The following is a 19,385-nucleotide window of genomic DNA, read 5'->3' on the forward strand; positions in this document are numbered from 1 at the left end:
TGGGGAACTATGTCACCTCTCACACAGCTTCACTTTCACTTCACGGGATTCCACGCTTCCCTCAGGAGCAATCAAACCAAGCAGATATGAAACGATGTGATGCACTCAAGCGTGCTAGGTGCATGTCCTTTCTAGCCTATATAAACTACTTTATTCCACCGTAGGAGTGATGGCTAAACACAGAGTAGTACTCATGCAGTCAGAGCCATGTTAAACTCAACAGCACCCAAAGCGGCCCCTTACACCAGTAGCTGCAAACCAAGCAGAAATATAAGACTCCAGTACATGCAGTTCGTCCTTACCTGACTATGATGGTCAATATACTGACACTTTTGGCCAAGGGAGATAGTAGGAGAAAAGGTGGAAGAGAAGACAGGTTCCTGAGGATGTAGAGGTGGATGGAAAAGTGAAAGAAAGGAAAGCAAAAAGGGTAAAATAGAAGGAGAAGCGATTTGCATGCAGATGAAAAGAAGATAAGGGAGGGATGCAAAGGAGAGAGGCCAGAAACTGGGAATGCAACATGACTGTGGTTAACAGGGAACTTTGGTATTTTTCAACCTGGACACTTTTTTTCCCATGTTTTTGTGTCTAAGTAAACAATCTTTGAAATTGGTACAGTATTGAGCAAGAGCGCTGCAGCCTGGCAGTCATGAACCATGCTGCAATGTAATTCTACAGAACTATATGCACTGTCATGTCAATGTCCATCCACTAAAAGTGCTTGTTTTTGCCACTGACAGGCTCAGATTGTTGTTATAAGTTTCTGACATTTACAGAAAAAACCCTACAGAGAAATAGGAAGTTTTTCTTTAACCTTTCGCTTGATCTGTTTGTTACAATGTCTCGCTCACAGAGAAGTCTCGTTCTGAGACGGTGATGGCTTGACTCATCCAAATCAAAATCATCAAAATGTCCGCTATAAAATTGAAAACCCTTTTGATAACACTAAGCTACACTTTGTGCACTCCAACACATTCTTTCCACCTCTCCAAATCTCACGTTGCTGTTTTACAGCACCAAGTCAGCTCTCGTGAAAATTTTGAACAAGACTTCTCCGTGAGCGAGATTTAGTTAGACACAATCACAAACAGACTGGAAAGGTAAAGAAAAACGTCCTGTTTCTCTATAGGGTCCTTTCCGTATGTTGTCAGATACTTATAATAACAATCTGAGCCTGTCAGTGGCGAAAACAGCACTTTTAATGGACGCACGTTGACGGGGACAATTGCCCCATAGGATTAGGCTGCAGGGCTCTCGCTCAATACTGGACCAATTTAAAAATAATGTTGTCTACATTAGAAAAAAAGGGTCCAGGTTTAAAAATACCAAAGTTCTCCTTTAAACTACTCGCTATAAACACAACTTTGTAAGTTAGTTGCTGTTCATTGTTGCTTTTTATATACTTTTTATATATATTTTTCAGCTACGTGTACACAGTAGTTTGCTTGTTAGTTCTTTGTTCAGTTTTGTTTTCCTTGTTTTTAGCTGTATGTCTATTTCTGTTGTCAAATCCCTGTCTGCAATGTCTACACATACTTGGCCAATAAAGCTGATTCTGATAAATATGTTTTTGAAACATATGGACAATGTAAATATTAATTTGTTGTCTCTAAGAAATCACATAAAATTGATTGCTTATGAATTAAATTACCATGCTTCCCCAAATAAAACAATGCACTTAAAACATTAAAAACAATGTACATTTTTACTGTTAGTAACAAAGCAGCAAACTGCAAAAGCCATTTTTCTCTTCTGGTACTTTTTAAGTTGAGACAGGAACAGCTTGTCTCAGGCACAGAAAGTCACATACTGAATTACCGGTGCAGTGAAAACGATAACGATAGTTAGTCTTAAAGGGTAATATATCTATGTAATATTATACATTCTATTGCAGTGGTTCACTCATTTAAACAATACAAAGTCAACTCACGAACCCTCATAAAAGTAATTTTTTTGCCCTCTCAGATTCTTTCATTTGAATAATCTTTAGATACTTTAAAAATTAAATCGATCCAGTATTTTACAGGGAGAAAAAAGCAATAAATGCCCTAAAACAATTAAAATAATAGTACGAAACAAAAATGAATGTTTTTTTCCTAACCTTCCCTCAGATTTATCTTTTGACCCAGAGAAACATTGCTCCTCCCTGATTTTGAAATACATTTTTTAGCTTGAAGACATTTTGTTGTCAAGTCAAAAAAAATGACAAATCAGCATCAATGTGCTTATATTCTTATGTATTCACTCTTTTATGAAACTGTGCATTTTTCTGAACCGTGAAAATGTACAGCCATCAATTAATAATTTTGGCCAGAAATGTACTAATGTTGCTGGCCCCTGGTCACTAATACATGGCCATAGAAGTACATCCAGGTGCTCCAATGTCTGGAGAAAGCAGAACTGATATTATTGGACAAGAGTTTTAATTGAATATGTTCAAACAAATTAAGTTAAGTTGTAACTTTCTTTTTACTTTGAAGTAAATTGATTACTTAATGCAACTTTTTGACACAATCAGAAGAAGAAAAAGCTTTCAGTGTCAGCAACTTTCCAACCACCATCCCAACACTTCAGTTGCACTACAGAGTGCAAGTAAATAAGAACAGCCATTAGAGCCACAGATTCAGGAGCAGCAATCACACAAAGTCCACACAAATCTGTGATTGAAAAACACAGGCCCCACACAGGAAGCTGATTGATTTAGGGTTAGTGTGCACACCGGCTCTCTTACCCACAGCTGTTCAGACACAGACACAGCCGAGTAGTCTTGAATGACCACCCCTTCCTCCTGAGGGGTTAAACACAGGGGAAGTTCTCGGTCAGAGGGAGAGAAGGGGGGGAGGGGGGAGGGGGGCATTGTTGCTGTAATGGGTTAGGAGTGAGACTGCCTGGAGGATTGCCATCCAGGGTTTATGCAGGCAGTTTCACCCAACAGAATACTAATGAGAATTAAATTAACTACAGGGAAAAGTGTAAGTCCTGGTTCTTTGAGCTTATACATAGTACTAGCTGCTGTTTAAACTGCTAGAGATGCATATACATACATAAAGGATATTCTTGAACCATTTCCTTTTGTCAAATAAGCTTTCAAAGTCATTTTAGAAATTTAGGACTGCTAATTCTACAGCAGCAGACGGTCCCATATGCTTCCTGGTTTACAGCCTATGGGGGCTGGATGCTCTACGGGTCTGGACCACTGGACTCAAACAACAGATGGACTCAAGGAGGAAATGAAAGGAGCACTTAGCTAAAAGAGCGGGGACAGGAGCTGGCATGGTAACCAGGAAGGATGGGGGATGAAATGTGGCACTTGTGTTTATTCTGGCTATTTTGGTAAAGCTGTTCGACCATTGGTAACCATAACAACCATTAGTGTAACTTTTTTGTGTGATTGATTCTTTTTTTTATTATTCAGGCCCCCAAAAATATCCACTTAAGTATCTTAGTGGGAACTTATGTGGATATTTTTAACAACACGTGTGTTTTTATCTTAGTGGGAACTTATGTGGATATGTTTTGGGCAACAGTAGCTCAATAGTAGAGGGTGACAAAATAAAATAATGTTTTTGGCCATCATTCCTAGTGGTCATGTGGTATTAAACACATTTTAAAATGGTAACCATTAGAGCAAACAGCACAAACTGGCAACTCCTAAAACATTCTAATAAATGTGATGTAATTAGGCCTGTAACAATTATTATATAATTGTCTAATTGTCAATTTTTTTACGTAATTGCCGTTTCTTTGTTTAACTGCAATTACTTGCTATCACTAGCTGAAGTCTTAAGGGGTATGACTGGTTGGTAATTGTTGATTTTGTTTAGATGTGCCAAATTGTAATTATATAATTGGTTGGACTGTTGAGCTAAAGCTATGCTAGTTGTTGGCACTTTACCCTAAACACATTCATAGCAACAAAAATGACAAGGGGGGAGGATACAGATAGAAAACATGTTTTATGATAATAAAGAGGCGTTGTTGACTTCACAGGTTGTGTTTGTGTCATTAAATCATCTGGGTCACATGACAGTGATATATAACCAAAAGATGTATCCTGGAATTCATTCAAAACTTGAATTTGTTTAAAAAAAAGTGATACATAAATAAATAATGAATTGTACAGCAACATTTGGAATTGTTACAGCTCTAGATATAATCTGATTAGTGCAGATGAGACTTACCTTGTTGTCGCAGGTCTGCTCTGACTCCCATAGCTGAGCCTGCGTCTCCGTGGATGCCACTTGGACCACTTCCTGTTTCTTGTTGATCCTGTTCCTCCAGTCCTCCTCACCACTCTTCTTCAGCAGTGCCACTCTGACATAAAACAAGTACATTTTAATATGAGCAGTGGGCAAGTATGCTAACTTTTAATCAACCCTGATTTCCATTTTCTATTCACACACTGACTGGTGGGTCAGTGTGTGACAAACACTGCTCAAAAACACTGAACCTTCTCTTAAATGGTGGTTTAAAGCTTCAAAAGAAAATGTGTATACAATAATTGATAAGACATCTAGGATATTTCCATTTGATGGACCAGTGCAGGGCTGCATGATATGAGGAAAATAAGCCATATGCGTTAACGGTGATTATCGTAATAACGATATTACTTGCGATAAATAAACAGATATTAAAATGTACTCAGTTCGATTAAATTGCCTTCAAAGTTATTGAGCACAATTTAATACACTAAAATACATTGGTTCAAAGCTGAGATTTAGCAGTAGTTAAAAAAAAATTCTGATTGTTTAGCTTATCAAATGTTTTTAGTAGAATAACAAAAGGAATAGGCCGAGTCAGGACAGACAGTAATGTACTCAACTCTGAATTTGAACCCTGTGTTAAACTAGCTGCAAATAGTGTTTGGTGTAATGGTTTGGACGCTTTTGAATTGTTCACTAACATTACCATGAAAGTTTATTTTAGAGAAAGTTGTTGTAATCAACCTATCATAATAACAATAATAATAATAATAATAATAATAATAAAGGGTACGAAAAAACTGCTTTGCATTTCCATTATTTCCAAAAAATAATCATTTAAGTGTGAAAAACAAGGTCAGAGATTTCTACTTTGCTTTATCAGCCTCCAAAGTGCTGATAATGGATGGCTGAGGGGTAAAATAAAGTATGTCATCATCTATGCTGCTTGAATGTGGACAGGGCAGAAATGAGGGCATTGGGAGGAACCGGCTAAATCTCAGAGGATTTCTCCTCCAGTCCACACAGCTCTCTGCTGGCTGGGAGGAGAAACACAATGTTGCTAAAAATGGATCTCTCTCACCTCCAAGAGATGTAATAAGGTGGAACAAACCTACATACTGCAAGGACGGGCAGACGAGTTCTGCCTGAAAGGATATTAAATCAGTGTTTTTGGCAGCCAGTTTCAGATCTCAGCCAGTTGGCCTCACAACCTTAATAGTGGCATTAACTTGACTAGTAATGTGTTTTTAACATCTACAATCCATCTCTTTCAAATGCTCAGCTGTCACTCACCTCTCCTTGATGGACATCTGCTTGGCGGACATGTCGTCAGACAGCGGGTCTCCAGAGTCTGTGGGGGACAGCAGATCTCCAGAATGGACACTGTGCCTGTTGAAGTCCTCGCTGTGGTCCAGGGGCAAGGACTGGGACTTGACCAGCGCCTGGGGGAAGGACTGGGGTTTGGGTGGTGTCTGCGGAGGCACCTGGGGTTTGGGTTGAGGCTGAGGGGCTGTCTGCTGGTAAGGTTTAGGGAGAGTCTGCACAAATCCCTGAAGTTGGGGCTGGGTTTGTGGGGACTGAATGAAAGGTTTGGGGTATGTTGGTGGGGGCTGGGAGGGTGGCTGGGGTTGGATGTTGGCCGGAGGTTTGGGGGGTGTTGGAGGAGGCTGCTGTGTGAAGGGTTTAGGAAGAGTTTGAGGAGGCTGGGTGTTGATTTGCTGCTGTCTGCTTGAAACGTGAGACACTGTCCTGGATGACACTTTAGCTACCAGGGGCCTCAGTGGTACAGGATGATCCGGCAAGTCTGAAAGAAAAGTATACAGTATTGAATCATGTAGTTACAATGTCTGAACTTTTACTGGTCAAAATTACTCACGTGCTATCAGAAATGTGATACCCACAACATTATTAGTACTTTTTGTTTCTCTTTGTTTTTCTTTTTAGAATCAAGTTTGAGTAAAGCAAACGATAATTATTTGGTTTTCATCATATTGTATCGTATCGCAACAGAACAAAATATAACCAAAGCTGTTTTAGTTTAAGTTCAACGTTGGGCAGTATTGGGTGCAATACCGAGAATTTGTTAAGGCCAATCTTAAACATGGAAGTTATCCCACCCTTAAATGTACAGCAAAACTAATAGGAGAGTCAAAGAATGTCAATCAAAAGCAGTTTGTACACAGCCACAAAGTCCTGAAGAAGATCAGCCAAAGTAAAAAGCTCTGTGAGTTTTGGGTAACGGGGGTGTGAAGGACCATAAAAGTCTACTTGCAGCAGGTTGAATCTCACTCGAGATAAATGACATCACAGGAATCAATTTGTCACCCTAAGTTTGATAGTAAGTTAGCACATGCATGGATGCTCCAACATTTGAGATTTGGTTTTTGATTATCATAAGATAAGGATAGTGGAGGGAATTAAGAGGAAATGAAGGAGAGAGAGATGGGAATTTCGTGGGTCATGGTCAGTGTCTCAACCTCTAAGCCCAAAATTTGAGAGTGGGATGCAGTAGAAGTGACCAAATTCTTTTTTTTTCTACTATAAATCCATTTCTTCCTTATTGTTTGATTACCATAAATAACCCTGTGTAACCACTACTTAACCCTGAAACACATGCATGCACAACACATGCACGCAGCTTTGTAGGTGAGATAATGCATGTAGAGTATCATACAAAGCCTGCTGTGCTGTGTCCCCAAAGGGAAAACCACTACATCTTAGGCTAAAGATTCTCTAAAGTCTTTTATTAAGGTCAGGGTAAGGGTTGGCGTTAGGCATGTAGCGGTAGGTCCGCAGGGAATTAGTCTGCATCAATGACAGTCCTTCTAGCCTCATGATACTAACAGTCTAACGCACTACACTTTAGTGAAGATCTACCCATGCAAAACTAAATAGGAGTACAGCCTGCAGACAAGGTATCCATTGTGTCCTTCCTGTCCTCTACCTGCTTCTTGTAAGTGCCGGCCAATTGTTCAGCACTCTCTCACTGAGTGCTTTCATCTTTCTGTGCTGTTTGTGTGCATGCATGGGAAAAAGACCACCCCTGGACACATTCTGCATTAGTACATAAAAACAGGTCAGCCCATTATACTGTATTATGTGCAAGGCTAACCCAAAGGCGTAATAGGGTGCCTGGGGACCACAACCCCTTTATAGGCCATGACAGTGAGCACACACAGTTCGATTTAAAAAAATCTCTGGCGTCTATTAGCTGACAAAAAGCATGTCAGGAAAGGGCTTCCTCTTTCCAGACAAAGGGAGCCACGAGGCAAATGCATGGAAAAATATGCTAATTAGATGCAGCTTCAGATGTCTCTCTCTCTCTCTTTCTCTCTCCTCCCAACACTATCTCTCGCTATCTGAATCAGCCAAATCAAATACCCCCAGCTGGGACAAGTGTGTGAGCAGCCGGCAGAAAGCAATCATGCGTGGGAGCATGCTCCTTAAGACAATGAGGATAATGAGAACAGCCCCTTCCCTAGACATTGCTTCCTCTTTTTTTTATCACTTCCTTTCTCTTTTTCCTTCATGTCCACTCCGTTCTCACCTCTTTTCCCACAGCCCTCCTTTTACCCTATTCTTCCCCTCCCTCTCTTCTCCATCTCATATCTGTGTCCTACCTGAGATGCCTGGCTGGCTCCAGTTGCTGCTCCTCTCCTGCTCCTGTGTGGAGGAGACGTGAGCTGCCTCTCTCAGGTACCCCCGTCTTCCTCTTCCTCCCCCCTCTGCTCTCTCCCTGCTCTCCTGGGAGTGTCCGTCTGCGGCTCGCCGGCTGGGCAGAGGCTCTGATTGGCCTCTCCTTGGAGAGGGTTCGGCAGAGGGATGAGGCTGGGGATGCTGCTGCTGCCTGCCGTCCCGGTCCCTGTCGGGGGAGTGCAGCTTTCCCTCAATGCTGCCGTCTCGGATCTCTTCTCTGGCTCCTCCCTGCTGTCTCCCCCTAACCTCCTCCTCCTCGTGACGCTCTCTAAAGCCCTCCTCCACTGCCTCCCCCTGCTGCCTGAGACCGGCGGAGGACGTGGGAGCTAGAGGAGCCCCCGCTCCTGGCCGGCTCACAGGGATGAGAGGGGAGGAGTCAAGCTCAGGCTCGGGGTGGCCTGGCTCACCGCTCTGGGTCATAGAGAAATACCTCAACGCCCTCTCCTGGTGGCTGCTTGTGCTGCTGGAAGCCTGTTGTTGGGCAGGGATGTAGGGGACTGCGGTGGACTTCCCTGGATGGTGAGAATCATTGTCGCCGCCACCGCCACTGCCGCTGCCTGGCGGGACTGTTACTGTGGCGACGGAGGCTTGGGAGGTGACGGTTGCCACGGAGCGGATCAGACAGGCTGACAGGGGCTCCAGTTTGATCTCACCTCCGTTTTTCAGCTGCAGGAACAGCAGGAATCATGTCAGAAATTGGGGATGGATAGATTGACAACAGGAGAGCAGAAGGGATGGGTTACATGTGTTTGAGGCAGGGAAGAGGTATGTGTGGATGTTACAGGAGATATTTGGTGAAGAAGAGATGGATGGATGGAAGAATAAAGTGTGATGACAGAGAGGATTAAAGGTAGGAAAGAAGGAAAGATGGATGAGGCGAAGGACAGCAGCAAATAAAGCAAATTAGGGAAAACATTGAAGTAGTTCAGGTTTGCTCATGAAGCTGCAGCAACTCTTTCATCCACAAAATGGCAGCAGGAAGCACAGACTATAACACAACTGAATCATAAAGACAAAACAGACAAAACATGTACAGAACTCCCACAGTTATCATCTGACACTCAAATGCATCTGAGCAATGTCATACACAAACAATTGTAATATCCCAATGGCATTCATCTTGTCTGGATCTGCTATGGTAACTTTTTTTAATTTTACCATGTTTGTGTTCATATTTGCTTTTTTATCATCACTATGCGTCGAAAACAAAACACTTTTACCCAGGAAACGCTCGTTTGTTCCTCGGGAGTGTTTTAATCCAAATCCGATTTTTTTTAACTTAACGAGGCGTTTTGCTGCCTAAATTTAACTGTCATCGCCGCATAACACTCACTTATCTTTTTCTTAACTTCACTACCACGGCCTCTGAAAGGAGCGCCATCTGGCGGTGCCTGTAGCCGGCTCGCAGTCACCTATAACTACAACTGCCTCTTGTTCTGGAGCTCTGTAGCAGATGAATACAACCAGCAACTGCTGCTCGGATTTTATACTATAGAGTAGACTGTTCACGTTACAGCGCTTTACTTACATTAAAATATTTCTATTTTAAGTAAATAATATATGGTTTATTGGTGAAATAGAGGATTTACTTTGACAGGGGGGATACATTTTGTCCCCACTGGGGATAAAAATAATTGAGCACAGGCAGGGATATATAGACCAGAAAGGAGGAAATCCCACGCCGGAAAATCGCACCCTGTGTATAACACAACATTACCACTGTATCACTATTAGCATTACTAAGTGTGTCTGCTCCTGCATAGATGCTCAAACTCTACAGCAGATTACTGTAAATAGATTTTGGTTGCAATACAAGGTATTTGTATTGACTCTCACACATTTCTGCACACAGTCAATATCAAGGCCAGATCCATCTCCATATATACAGTATTTGCCCCGATAAGCATTTAGTTTGTGCTAGTTTATTCAGGTTGGGAGGAAGTCTGAATAAACTAGCATGCAGAATGTGCAGTCTAATAATCCCATGCTTGTTATGCATTGAACAAGCATGTCACTGAAGCGGTTTGCATCCAAAAATGACGAGTCATGGAAAACAAACAAGGCACCCCAAACATTCAAATCAATTCCTCATAACAAAGCAAAATTTTAGGCATTTCAAACTTTAAAACTAGAGATGCACGATATGAGGAAAACGTGTGATATGGGATAACGTTGCTGAATATCGCAATAAAGATATTACTTGTGCTAAATAAACAGTTATTAAAGTGTACTCAGTTCTGCCTTTCTGCTGCTTTCAGTATTCTGCTAAAATACAACAAACTGCTTGTTAAATTTAAAACAAATGAAAGGAAATAATTTCTAACATTCTTTTATCAAACAAATTGAACAGTGTATTAAATATAAAAGGTACCTCTAAAAAAAGAATGACAGTTACATTTGAATATGTGTTGAGAGTGTCTTTTGCGATATGTTTATTGCTCCAGTTGATATTGCGATGGCGATAAAAAAACAATATATTGTGCAGCCCTATTTAAAATAAACACTCAGCAGCTACTGTAAGCAACACAAGACAACACTGGTCACTAGCGGGACCAATCAGATCAATCCAAAGCAGGATCATTGGACGCAACCAATCAGAAGCTCCGTACAGGCAGCAGGGGTCTTACATGTTGTCCCTGATTGGCCTGTAAGTCGCCGTTACACAGCGCAGAGGTTAGCGGCAGCTCAGCTTCCTGTGTGGACACCAGGGAGGGAGAATATGGTGGAGATGAAAACTATTACCTATTACCAAGCATCTGACACTGTGTTTCTCAGGACATGTTTGGGTTTCAGTGCATGTAGAGTAGCTGAGGAAGGTATATCAATTCTCATCTTACTTTTGCACTATACTTTCATCTGTGGACAATATATGTGTGTAAACTTGTGACACATCGGAAATGTTTTCGGCAATGTAGATGGAACCTGCCTGAGGAGATAAGGCTCGTAGAATCAGTGAACTCTTTTAAATCACCACTTAAAATCAATTTTTATAGACTTGTGTCTTTTGATCTTTTTATTGCTCTTCATTTTTATATATGTATTTTATTTTACTTCAAATTTACTTACCTGCTCAGGATCTTTTTATTTGACATGTTTTTTTATTTTTTATTTTGTCTTCTATCTACTATGTTTTTCATCTTTTTTTGCCTCTTCTTGTTTGTTTTTTTACCCAAATATTAAGCACATTTTAACTTAAAAAAAAGAGTTTAAAGGTCCTATATGAATAAAGTTATTATTATTATTATTAGCACATATATAGAGGTTTACTCCTCATCGCAGCGGCCCAGGTTCAACTCCGACCTGCGGCCCTTTGCTGCATGTCATTGCCCTCTCTCTCCCCTTTCATGTCTTCAGCTGTCCTATCAAAATAAAGGCCAAAAATGCCCAAAAAATAATCTTAAAAAAAAAAAAGTATTCCATCAAAAACATCATCATCAGCAACAAAAAGAGATTTAAAGGGGTGATAGAATGCAAAACCGATTTTACCCTGTCATAGTTGAATGAGGACAGTTCGGTGGTTAAATAAGACATACATAGAAGCTCAAAATCCCATTGACACCCCTTTACTATGAAAATCTCATATTTTGAAACTGCCGCTGAAAACGGGCGAATCCCAACAAAGCTGGAAGTTGACGTCAACCTCCCAAAAACCGGAACCTTTGTCAGCCCATGGGTGTATTAAGAGAACGGTCACGCTACCAATATTATAGGCTACACAACTGACCTGAGATCAGGTAGTTTTCTGAATCTAGCTAGGTCACGCAGATCTCTGCTATTCCATTACAAAATTCACTTCTGAAACTTTTTTATGCGAGAAATCAACCATATAAAGCTCAAATATGGGCCGCTTTTACGAAAATGGATGGCTTGTGCAAATTTTCTCCGACTGTGTGTCGGAGTTTAGTGCCGGTGTTGGTGCTGCCTGGGTTGCTACATCGCCGCCCTGACCGCAGTGTCAGCAAGCTTGTTACGCCCGCAATCTTTTACCGCAGCCCGCAGGTTCCAGTTAATCTTATAATGGGTATGTGTGTTGAGTTATTTAAACAAACAATCGGGGAAATAAACGCCTCTTGTCCGCGAGTCTCATTGCTAGAGCCGCGGTGAGATGGAGTCCATCAATGAGAGCTAGCTAGCCTCCTCCTAACTCTGACATTCACAAAAATACATTCAATTGAAATCCGAAATCGGACAAGTGTTAGCTAAGCTTTGTAAGACCTTGAGGAACCTGTAATATTCATGCCGTGACGAAATTCAAACCGTAAATATACTTTAGTTATGCGAAAGTGAGCAAGCTGCGATATTTCCCCATTGTAATTGTAACCGAGCGTTTCTTAATTGTCTAAACTCACTGTTTGACTCTAAAATGAAGACACGGGCTTCCAATGCCGGAACCAAGACGGCACTGCACCTCTCACTTTATTTTTCAAACTCAACCCAGACCAAACACCAACGTCCGACCATACAAAGCTTTTTCACTTCCGTTTTTCCCTTCAAAATAAAAGCTCATGTTTACTTCAACTTTCTACTAAGTTTCCACTGAGAGGTTAGCCTACATAATAAAATATCTTACATACCTCCCCTCCTCCGAAAAGAAACGTCCCCGTTTCTAACCAGTAACAGTCATAATATGAAGAACAAAAGCAAACAGCATAAACTCCATAACCATAGAATAAAATAAAAATAAAGACAAATCCCAACTGTAACAACAGTATGCAAATTCCTCACCTACAGAGTCAACATGGACAAATATTAATGATAGGTGACAAAGTCCATGAAACGAACTGGAGGTCTCACAGTCCGTCCAAAGCGAGACATAGTCTGTCGTGGCTCACTGGGGCTCGTATCCTGAACAGTCTCTGTGCCCCCAGCGCCCAGTGGCTTCCCCGGTTCACAGTCCCCATCCTGCAACCCCCCGACCAACAGCAAGGGAGCATGAGAAGGAGAGGAAGGTGGGAGGTCGAGAGATGGAGCAGTCGGCACCAGTCCAGCAGTGTAGGGTTTAAGCCTATCATAATGAACAACCTGCTCTCGTCCATGGGGGCTTAAAGGACTGCCAATCCGGTAAGTGAGTCCAGGTTCCCGCTGAGAGCCCATGACAGCCAGGACTCTGTAGGGGCCCCGCCAGTGGGGAGCAAGCTTCCTGCGGTCCTCAGTGGGGTCATGCAGCCACACCAGATCACCCACTGCATACGACTGGTGACGGGCCGCTCTGTCATAATACAGCTTTTGAATTTCATGGGCGTCGGCACCACGCTGCCTGGCATTGCCAAATGCCGTCTCCAGCCTCCCCACCAGGTAATTCACAAAGTCAGCATGAGAGGAATGAAGATCTGAGCTCCCTGTCTGAGAGGGCACCAAAACATCCACCGGAACACGAGCCTCCCGCCCATGAGTTAAGTAATAGGGGGTGAAATTGGTGCAGGTGTGAACAGATGTGTTATAGGCGAAAGCCACCTGTTTCAGATAATCATCCCATTCACCTCCACAGGCGAGCAATAATTTGGCCAGCTGATCTATGAGAGTCCGGTTGAAGCGTTCAACCATGCCATCTGATTTGGGATTGTAGGGCGTTGTCCGCGTCTTTCTGATTCCCAAAAGTTGACATATTCGCTGCACAATCTCGGCCTCAAACTGCCGACCTTGATCACTGTGGATGACCTCAGGAATGCCATGCACCAGCACATAATCCTCAAACAAACACTGGGCCACAGATTGTGCTGTCTGATTCGGGAGGGCATACAGGTTCACAAACTTCGTAAAGTAGTCCTCCACTACTAAAACATACCTGTTGCCCTTGGAAGTCACTGGTAGTTCAAGAATGTCAGTCGCCACTCTTTGGAATGGCCGAGTCGACTGGAGACCCCCCATTGGTGCTCGGTGCTTAGGCACAGGCGCCCTGCGAGTCTGGCATGGAACGCACTGCTCACACCACTGTCGAATGTCTTTCAGCATTGAAGGCCAGTAACAGGTACGCCTCGCCCGCTCCCACACTCGTTCCACAGAGAAATGTGCTGCCGCAGGACCCCCATGAAGATGTTGCAGCACCTCAGAGATGAGTGGGGGAGGCACCACCACTTGACACTGAGAATCCCCTGTGAGGGATGAAGTCACAGTTCGGCAGAGCAGTCCATTCACAACCGAGGCGAGGGATATTCAGTCCATAATTTTCGAGACCGCCTCTTAGAGCCTGCCCTCCGTAGCGGTCGTCCCGCCCTTCCCAGAGTAATCCAGTCCAACACTTTCCCAATATCTGTGTCGGCCTGCTGCAGTTCCCTCATGCCTATCCCATCATGTGACAGAGCATGCATAACAGACAGGTCATCTGCGTCACCATCCCTTCCCACAGGCTGCTCCTCTGTGAGAAGATCAGATGGAACCAGGACAGTCGAGGACATGGGGTCCTTGTCCGGCACACTTAGCTCTTTGTCCGAGCCTATGGCATTCACCTGACTGGCAGCTGCTGGAAAGGTATCGTTTTTCATACGAAACTCAGGGTCGGGAGGCCGCCGGGAGAGCGCATCGGCATTAGTGTGCTTTAGTCCATCTTTGTGTGTCATGACCCAGTTAAACGGATCCAGTTCCAGTATCCACCTCGCTCTTTTTCCTGTGGGGTCTTTGTCAATAGACATGCCACGGAGGCCAAGAAGCGGCTTATGATCAGTGATTATAGTGAATGCGGCTGATCCAATGTAATGTCTGAACTGGCGTACAGCCCACAGTACGGCCCACAGTTCCCTGTCAAATGTGGACCAACGCCTTTCCGCGGGTGAGAGAGACTGACTGGCATACACCACCACTCTCTCCAATCCTTCTCGGTCCTGAGCCAGCACAGCCCCCACTGCTTCCAAGGAGGCGTCAGTATAAACTTTGAAGGGGACATTGAAGTCAGGCATGGTGACCACTGGGGCAGATGAGAGCACCCCTTTCAGGTACTCAAAGGCCGCATCACAATCAGAAGTCCAGTGGAAAGGTGTGTCTTTGCAAGTCAGGCGGTGCAGGGGTGCTGCATGTTGGGCAAAGCTCTTAACAAAACGTCTATAGTAGGAACACAGGCCCAAAAACGCCCTCACCTCAGTGGGGTTTCGTGGTGTAGGCCAGGTCCTGACCTTGGAAGTGTTACGAGGGTCTGGCTGCAGGCCATGACGAGACACAATGTGCCCCAGAAACACTACATGGTCTCGAGCCAGATGACATTTTTTTGGATTAAGTTTGAGGCCCGCCGCCTGAATCCTGGAGAAAACTTCACGCAAACTGGAGAGGTGCTGCTCAAAGGTGGGGCTGTATATCAGAACATCATCCAGGTACACCATACACACCTGCCATGGCAGCCCTCTAAGTACCAGCTCCATCATGCGCTGGAACGTAGCGGGTGAGTTGGTGAGGCCCATAGGCATTGATCGCCACTGATACAGGCCCCTGCCAGTCGTGAAGGCTGTCTTTTCCCTGTCCTCTTCAGCGACCTCAACCTGCCAGTAGCCATTTGAAAAATCCAAGGTGCTAAACCAGAGGGAGCCCGCTAATGCATCTAAGGTATCATCCACCCTTGGGAGGGGATGAGAGTCTTTCACAGTTATACTGTTCAAGCGACGATAGTCGATGCAAAATCTCCACTCACCATTTTTCTTCTTTACAAGAACGACTGGCGAGGCCCAGGGGCTGCAGCTCTCCTCAATTACCCCATCAGCTAACAGAGCGGTCACTTGTCTGTCTATCTCTTCCCTCTTATCTGGCGAGGTCCGGTAGGCACGCTGTCGCAGAGGAGGGTGACCACTCGTCTTGATGTGATGTTTGATAAGCTTGCACTTGCCAATCACTCCCGTGGACGTGCTGAATATCTCCTTATGCTCTTCCAACAAGGCATTCAGCTGTGCTTTCTGCTGCTGACTGGCCGGGGACTCCTGTAGCGACAGAAGCGGCTGGAATAGTAGAAATTGTATCGGCTTGTGTCTGTGGGAGCGACACAAGCTCCGACTCATCCACAGAAAAAAACTCTCCCAGGTGCATGCCCTCTCTCAATATGATATCCTGATTAGTAGGGTTCAACACACGAGCTGTAGTAATCCCGTTCCTTACTGAGGTCACTGTGTGGGCCACCACACATTCACTTTTATTCTGAGGATTAAGCTCTAGGTAGCCCACAAAGTCAGGGGGTTGGCCTGGGCCCACTGAGGAGACATTTACAGGCACCAGCATCTCGCTGAGTGGAGGCAATGTCCTGGCAGTGGCAATGGAAACATTACAACATTCAGGAATCAAGTCTTTGCTGCTTAACAGTGGAATGGTAGTGTCCCATAACAGCAGCCTGCCACGAGCAAAGTCCAAGAGTGCATGATTGGCTATAAGAAAGTCCAGGCCCAACAGTGCTGCTTGTGTAGACCCCCTAAGTACATGGAACACCTGCTGCCAGGATTCGTTACCTAGGTGTAGAGTGGCTGTTATGGTGCCCAGCGTGTCCAGCATCTGACCGTTCACAGCACGCGCAGCAATAAAATCAGCATTGAGGGGACGTTTGCGAAGAGCTGGAACTGACATGCGAAAGTCTGCACTGATGTAGGAATCTGTCGAGCCTGAATCCACCAGTATGTTCATTTCAGTCCCTTCTATGTTGCCCCTCACATATGAAGTACGCTGCAGTCCTGGGGTGTCTTTACTAGGTCCATTACAGGTGGAAGAGATACGTTTTTCTTCCACCAAGTGGCCCATGGATTCTGTAGCTGGTGTTTGGGCCACAACATCAGCTACAATTCTTTTCCCGACTGGCTGGCTGGGTATTCCCCTTTGGGGGAGAGGAAACGCACTCCACGCCTCCTCGGTGTGTCATCGTTAAATGGGGGCATGACAGGTCTCCGGTCGCGGCCATTTGGAGAGGGGGCTCGGTCACCACAGGACACCTGATAATCCCCTTTTTCCCCGGGACTCCTCTCTGCTCCACGTTCACGCCAGCCACGGTTAGGGGAACGCCCTCTCTGTTCACTCTGTGAGCTACGTGACTGACAGCCCTGTCCCCCACAGTCACACTGACATCGATACATGCGCCCCTGGGGAAGGGCTTTCCCTTCATTCTTCCAGGCATTGGATCTCAGTAGGTTATTTTCCTCCGCCATGCGTCTCATTTCGATTCTCATTTCTTTCATGTCCCCTGTAAGGCGGTCCATAGCTCGATACAAGCCTCCCTCGGATATGGAGTGCACCATCGCTGCTGTGCTATTCCCAGTAGGGGCTTGGCGTGTATAAGTGTTAGTATAGTCCATCCTCAATGTCTCTCTGGCTATCTCACATCGGCCGGCGATCGTCAGGGCTTCATCCAAATCAGGAGCTCCCTGCTCGTGACATTTAGCTCTCAGGGCTGGGTCGAGTCCGGCCAGAAACCTGCGGAACTTTTCCTCTTTCTGAGCTATTTCACCATAGCCTGGGAATGCTTCATGCACCAACTTGCTGATATCTGCTGCATAAACTTCCAAACTCTCCCCTGGAGCACGGAGGCGCGCAGAGAGGTTTGCTCTGAAACAGTCCAGAAAATGTCTTTGTCCAAACGCCTCTTGTAGTTTATCCTTGACTGCAGAGTAGTCTGACTGCACGGCTGCTGGCAGGCTATCCCACAGGAGAAACGCAGCCTTTGTAAGCCGTGTTGGTAAAATCCTAGCCAGCTCATAGTCATGGTCATGTTCAGTGCCTCCTACCAGCGCCTTGACAGCCACTTCATACTGCCGGGCCCAGCAGGGAAAACTTTCATTCACCTCTCCAGCGAAGTGTGGCGGGAGTTCAATCCTGACGTTGTTTGAGAAGGGCCCGTCCCCACGACGCTGTCGGCAGTCCAGCGGGTCTCCTTCAAACTTCCACATTGTGTCGTCTATTTTCTCTTACCCTCTCTAACTCAAACGAAAAAAAAAACTTCGAGGTACAACGAGCGGAACTAATACTCGTGCTACTATACACTGTAAAAAAACTAAGCTAGCGCGGAGTTAGCAGTGGCTAACGCTACCTGACTTTACTTGACAACTGTCTACCGATGTAGCTATTAAACTTACGATAAGCGTCAATGGAGAAAAGATCCCACCGCTGCCACCAATGTAACCGAGCGTTTCTTAATTGTCTAAACTCACTGTTTGACTCTAAAATGAAGACACGGGCTTCCAATGCCGGAACCAAGACGGCACTGCACGTCTCACTTTATTTTTCAAACTCAACCCAGACCAAACACCAACGTCCGACCATACAAAGCTTTTTCACTTCCGTTTTTCCCTTCAAAATAAAAGCTCATGTTTACTTCAACTTTCTACTAAGTTTCCACTGAGAGGTTAGCCTACATAATAAAATATCTTACATAATGAATGGGACATATAGCAAGCAGCTGCTCGTCCTACAAAGACGCCTTGCGTTCATAAAAATGCCTTAAAATCAAATCGGACACAACGGTTAGCCTTATAAGACATTGGGGAATGATGTTGTATAAGTGGCGTGACGAAATTCAAACTGTAAATATAATTTAGTTATGGCAAAAGTGTAGCTAGCTAGCTGCGGTATTTCCCCATTGTAATGAATGGGACATATAGCAAGCAGCTGCTCGGTCCTACAAAGACGCCGGTTCATAAAAATGCCTTAAAATCAAATCGGGACACAACGGTTAGCTTTATAAGACATTGGGGAATGATGTTATATAAGTGTGTGGAGCGAAATTCAAACTGTAAATATAATTTAGTTATGCCGGCAGCTGGCCCGCGGAGCCCCCGTAGTGCTGTATCCACAAAGGGTGACTTGCGCTGGGTATGGAGCCCAGCAGGCTGCCGCTTTCGTCAGACTGTGTGGAGCTCCTAAAGTCCGACACGTCTTACCAAATTTGCAATTAGCCATCAATTTTGTAAAACCCGCCCATATTTCAGCTTTATATAGTTGATTTCCTTCCTCGCGAAAAAGTCTCAGAAGTGAATTTGGTAATGAAACATTGCAGTGTCTGGAATATGAGATTCTGTCGCTTCTCTAATGTATGTGTATTGGGGATTCGCTCAACCAATCAGCACGCGTCTCTAATGTCTGCGTATGGCAAGTCGCTCAACCAATCAGCGCGCAGCTCATCTAAATATTCATGACCATACCATATTTGGAAGAAAAGCTCTTGTTACAAATAGGGCCAAAACACAGGGATGCATAAGGGCCAGTAAAATATCAACCAGGCCATTTTCAGCCCAACCAATGTTACATACCCCATTAGGAGACCATAAGGAACAGTGTGAAATACCCTATATAATCATTCTATCACCCCTTTAAGGTCACATATTTTACTTGAAACAGGATGATGCTTCATGAATAAACAAAAAATTCAGAAGCAGAATGAACTCTGGGACCTGTTGTCATTTGGTAGTATCTGAGAGTCATCCGGCTGCACAAAGAATCATGTCATTCATCCATCACGCACCAAAGGGAAACTGGTGCACTGCAGAACACTGCAGCGCAAGTGACCTGGAAGTGAGTCACCCGTTGCTTCAGGCG

The 19,385-nt window shown here is 44.4% G+C and overlaps 1 protein-coding gene across 10 annotated transcripts in view; it reads right to left on the reverse strand.

The window, feature by feature from the left end:
- The window catches only part of LOC120568044 (supervillin-like), an 85,052-nt gene that overhangs the window by 28,790 nt on the left and 36,877 nt on the right, over positions 1–19,385 (reverse strand). For 7 of the 10 annotated variants that reach the window (XM_039815236.1, XM_039815230.1, XM_039815234.1 and 4 more), the window contains 6 exons: positions 10,526–10,591; positions 7,823–8,564; positions 5,496–6,006; positions 4,182–4,314; positions 2,732–2,788; positions 303–380 (listed from right to left, as the gene is read on the reverse strand). In XM_039815236.1, the coding sequence (XP_039671170.1) occupies positions 303–380; positions 2,732–2,788; positions 4,182–4,314; positions 5,496–6,006; positions 7,823–8,564; positions 10,526–10,591 (1,587 nt within the window). The remainder of the gene's footprint in view (positions 1–302; positions 381–2,731; positions 2,789–4,181; positions 4,315–5,495; positions 6,007–7,822; positions 8,565–10,525; positions 10,592–19,385) is intronic. The other 3 variants (XM_039815231.1, XM_039815233.1, XM_039815235.1) reach the window with 3 other exon arrangements.

This window comes from Perca fluviatilis, chromosome 11 (genome assembly GCF_010015445.1).
Source record: "Perca fluviatilis chromosome 11, GENO_Pfluv_1.0, whole genome shotgun sequence".
Classification (NCBI taxonomy): domain Eukaryota; kingdom Metazoa; phylum Chordata; class Actinopteri; order Perciformes; family Percidae; genus Perca; species Perca fluviatilis.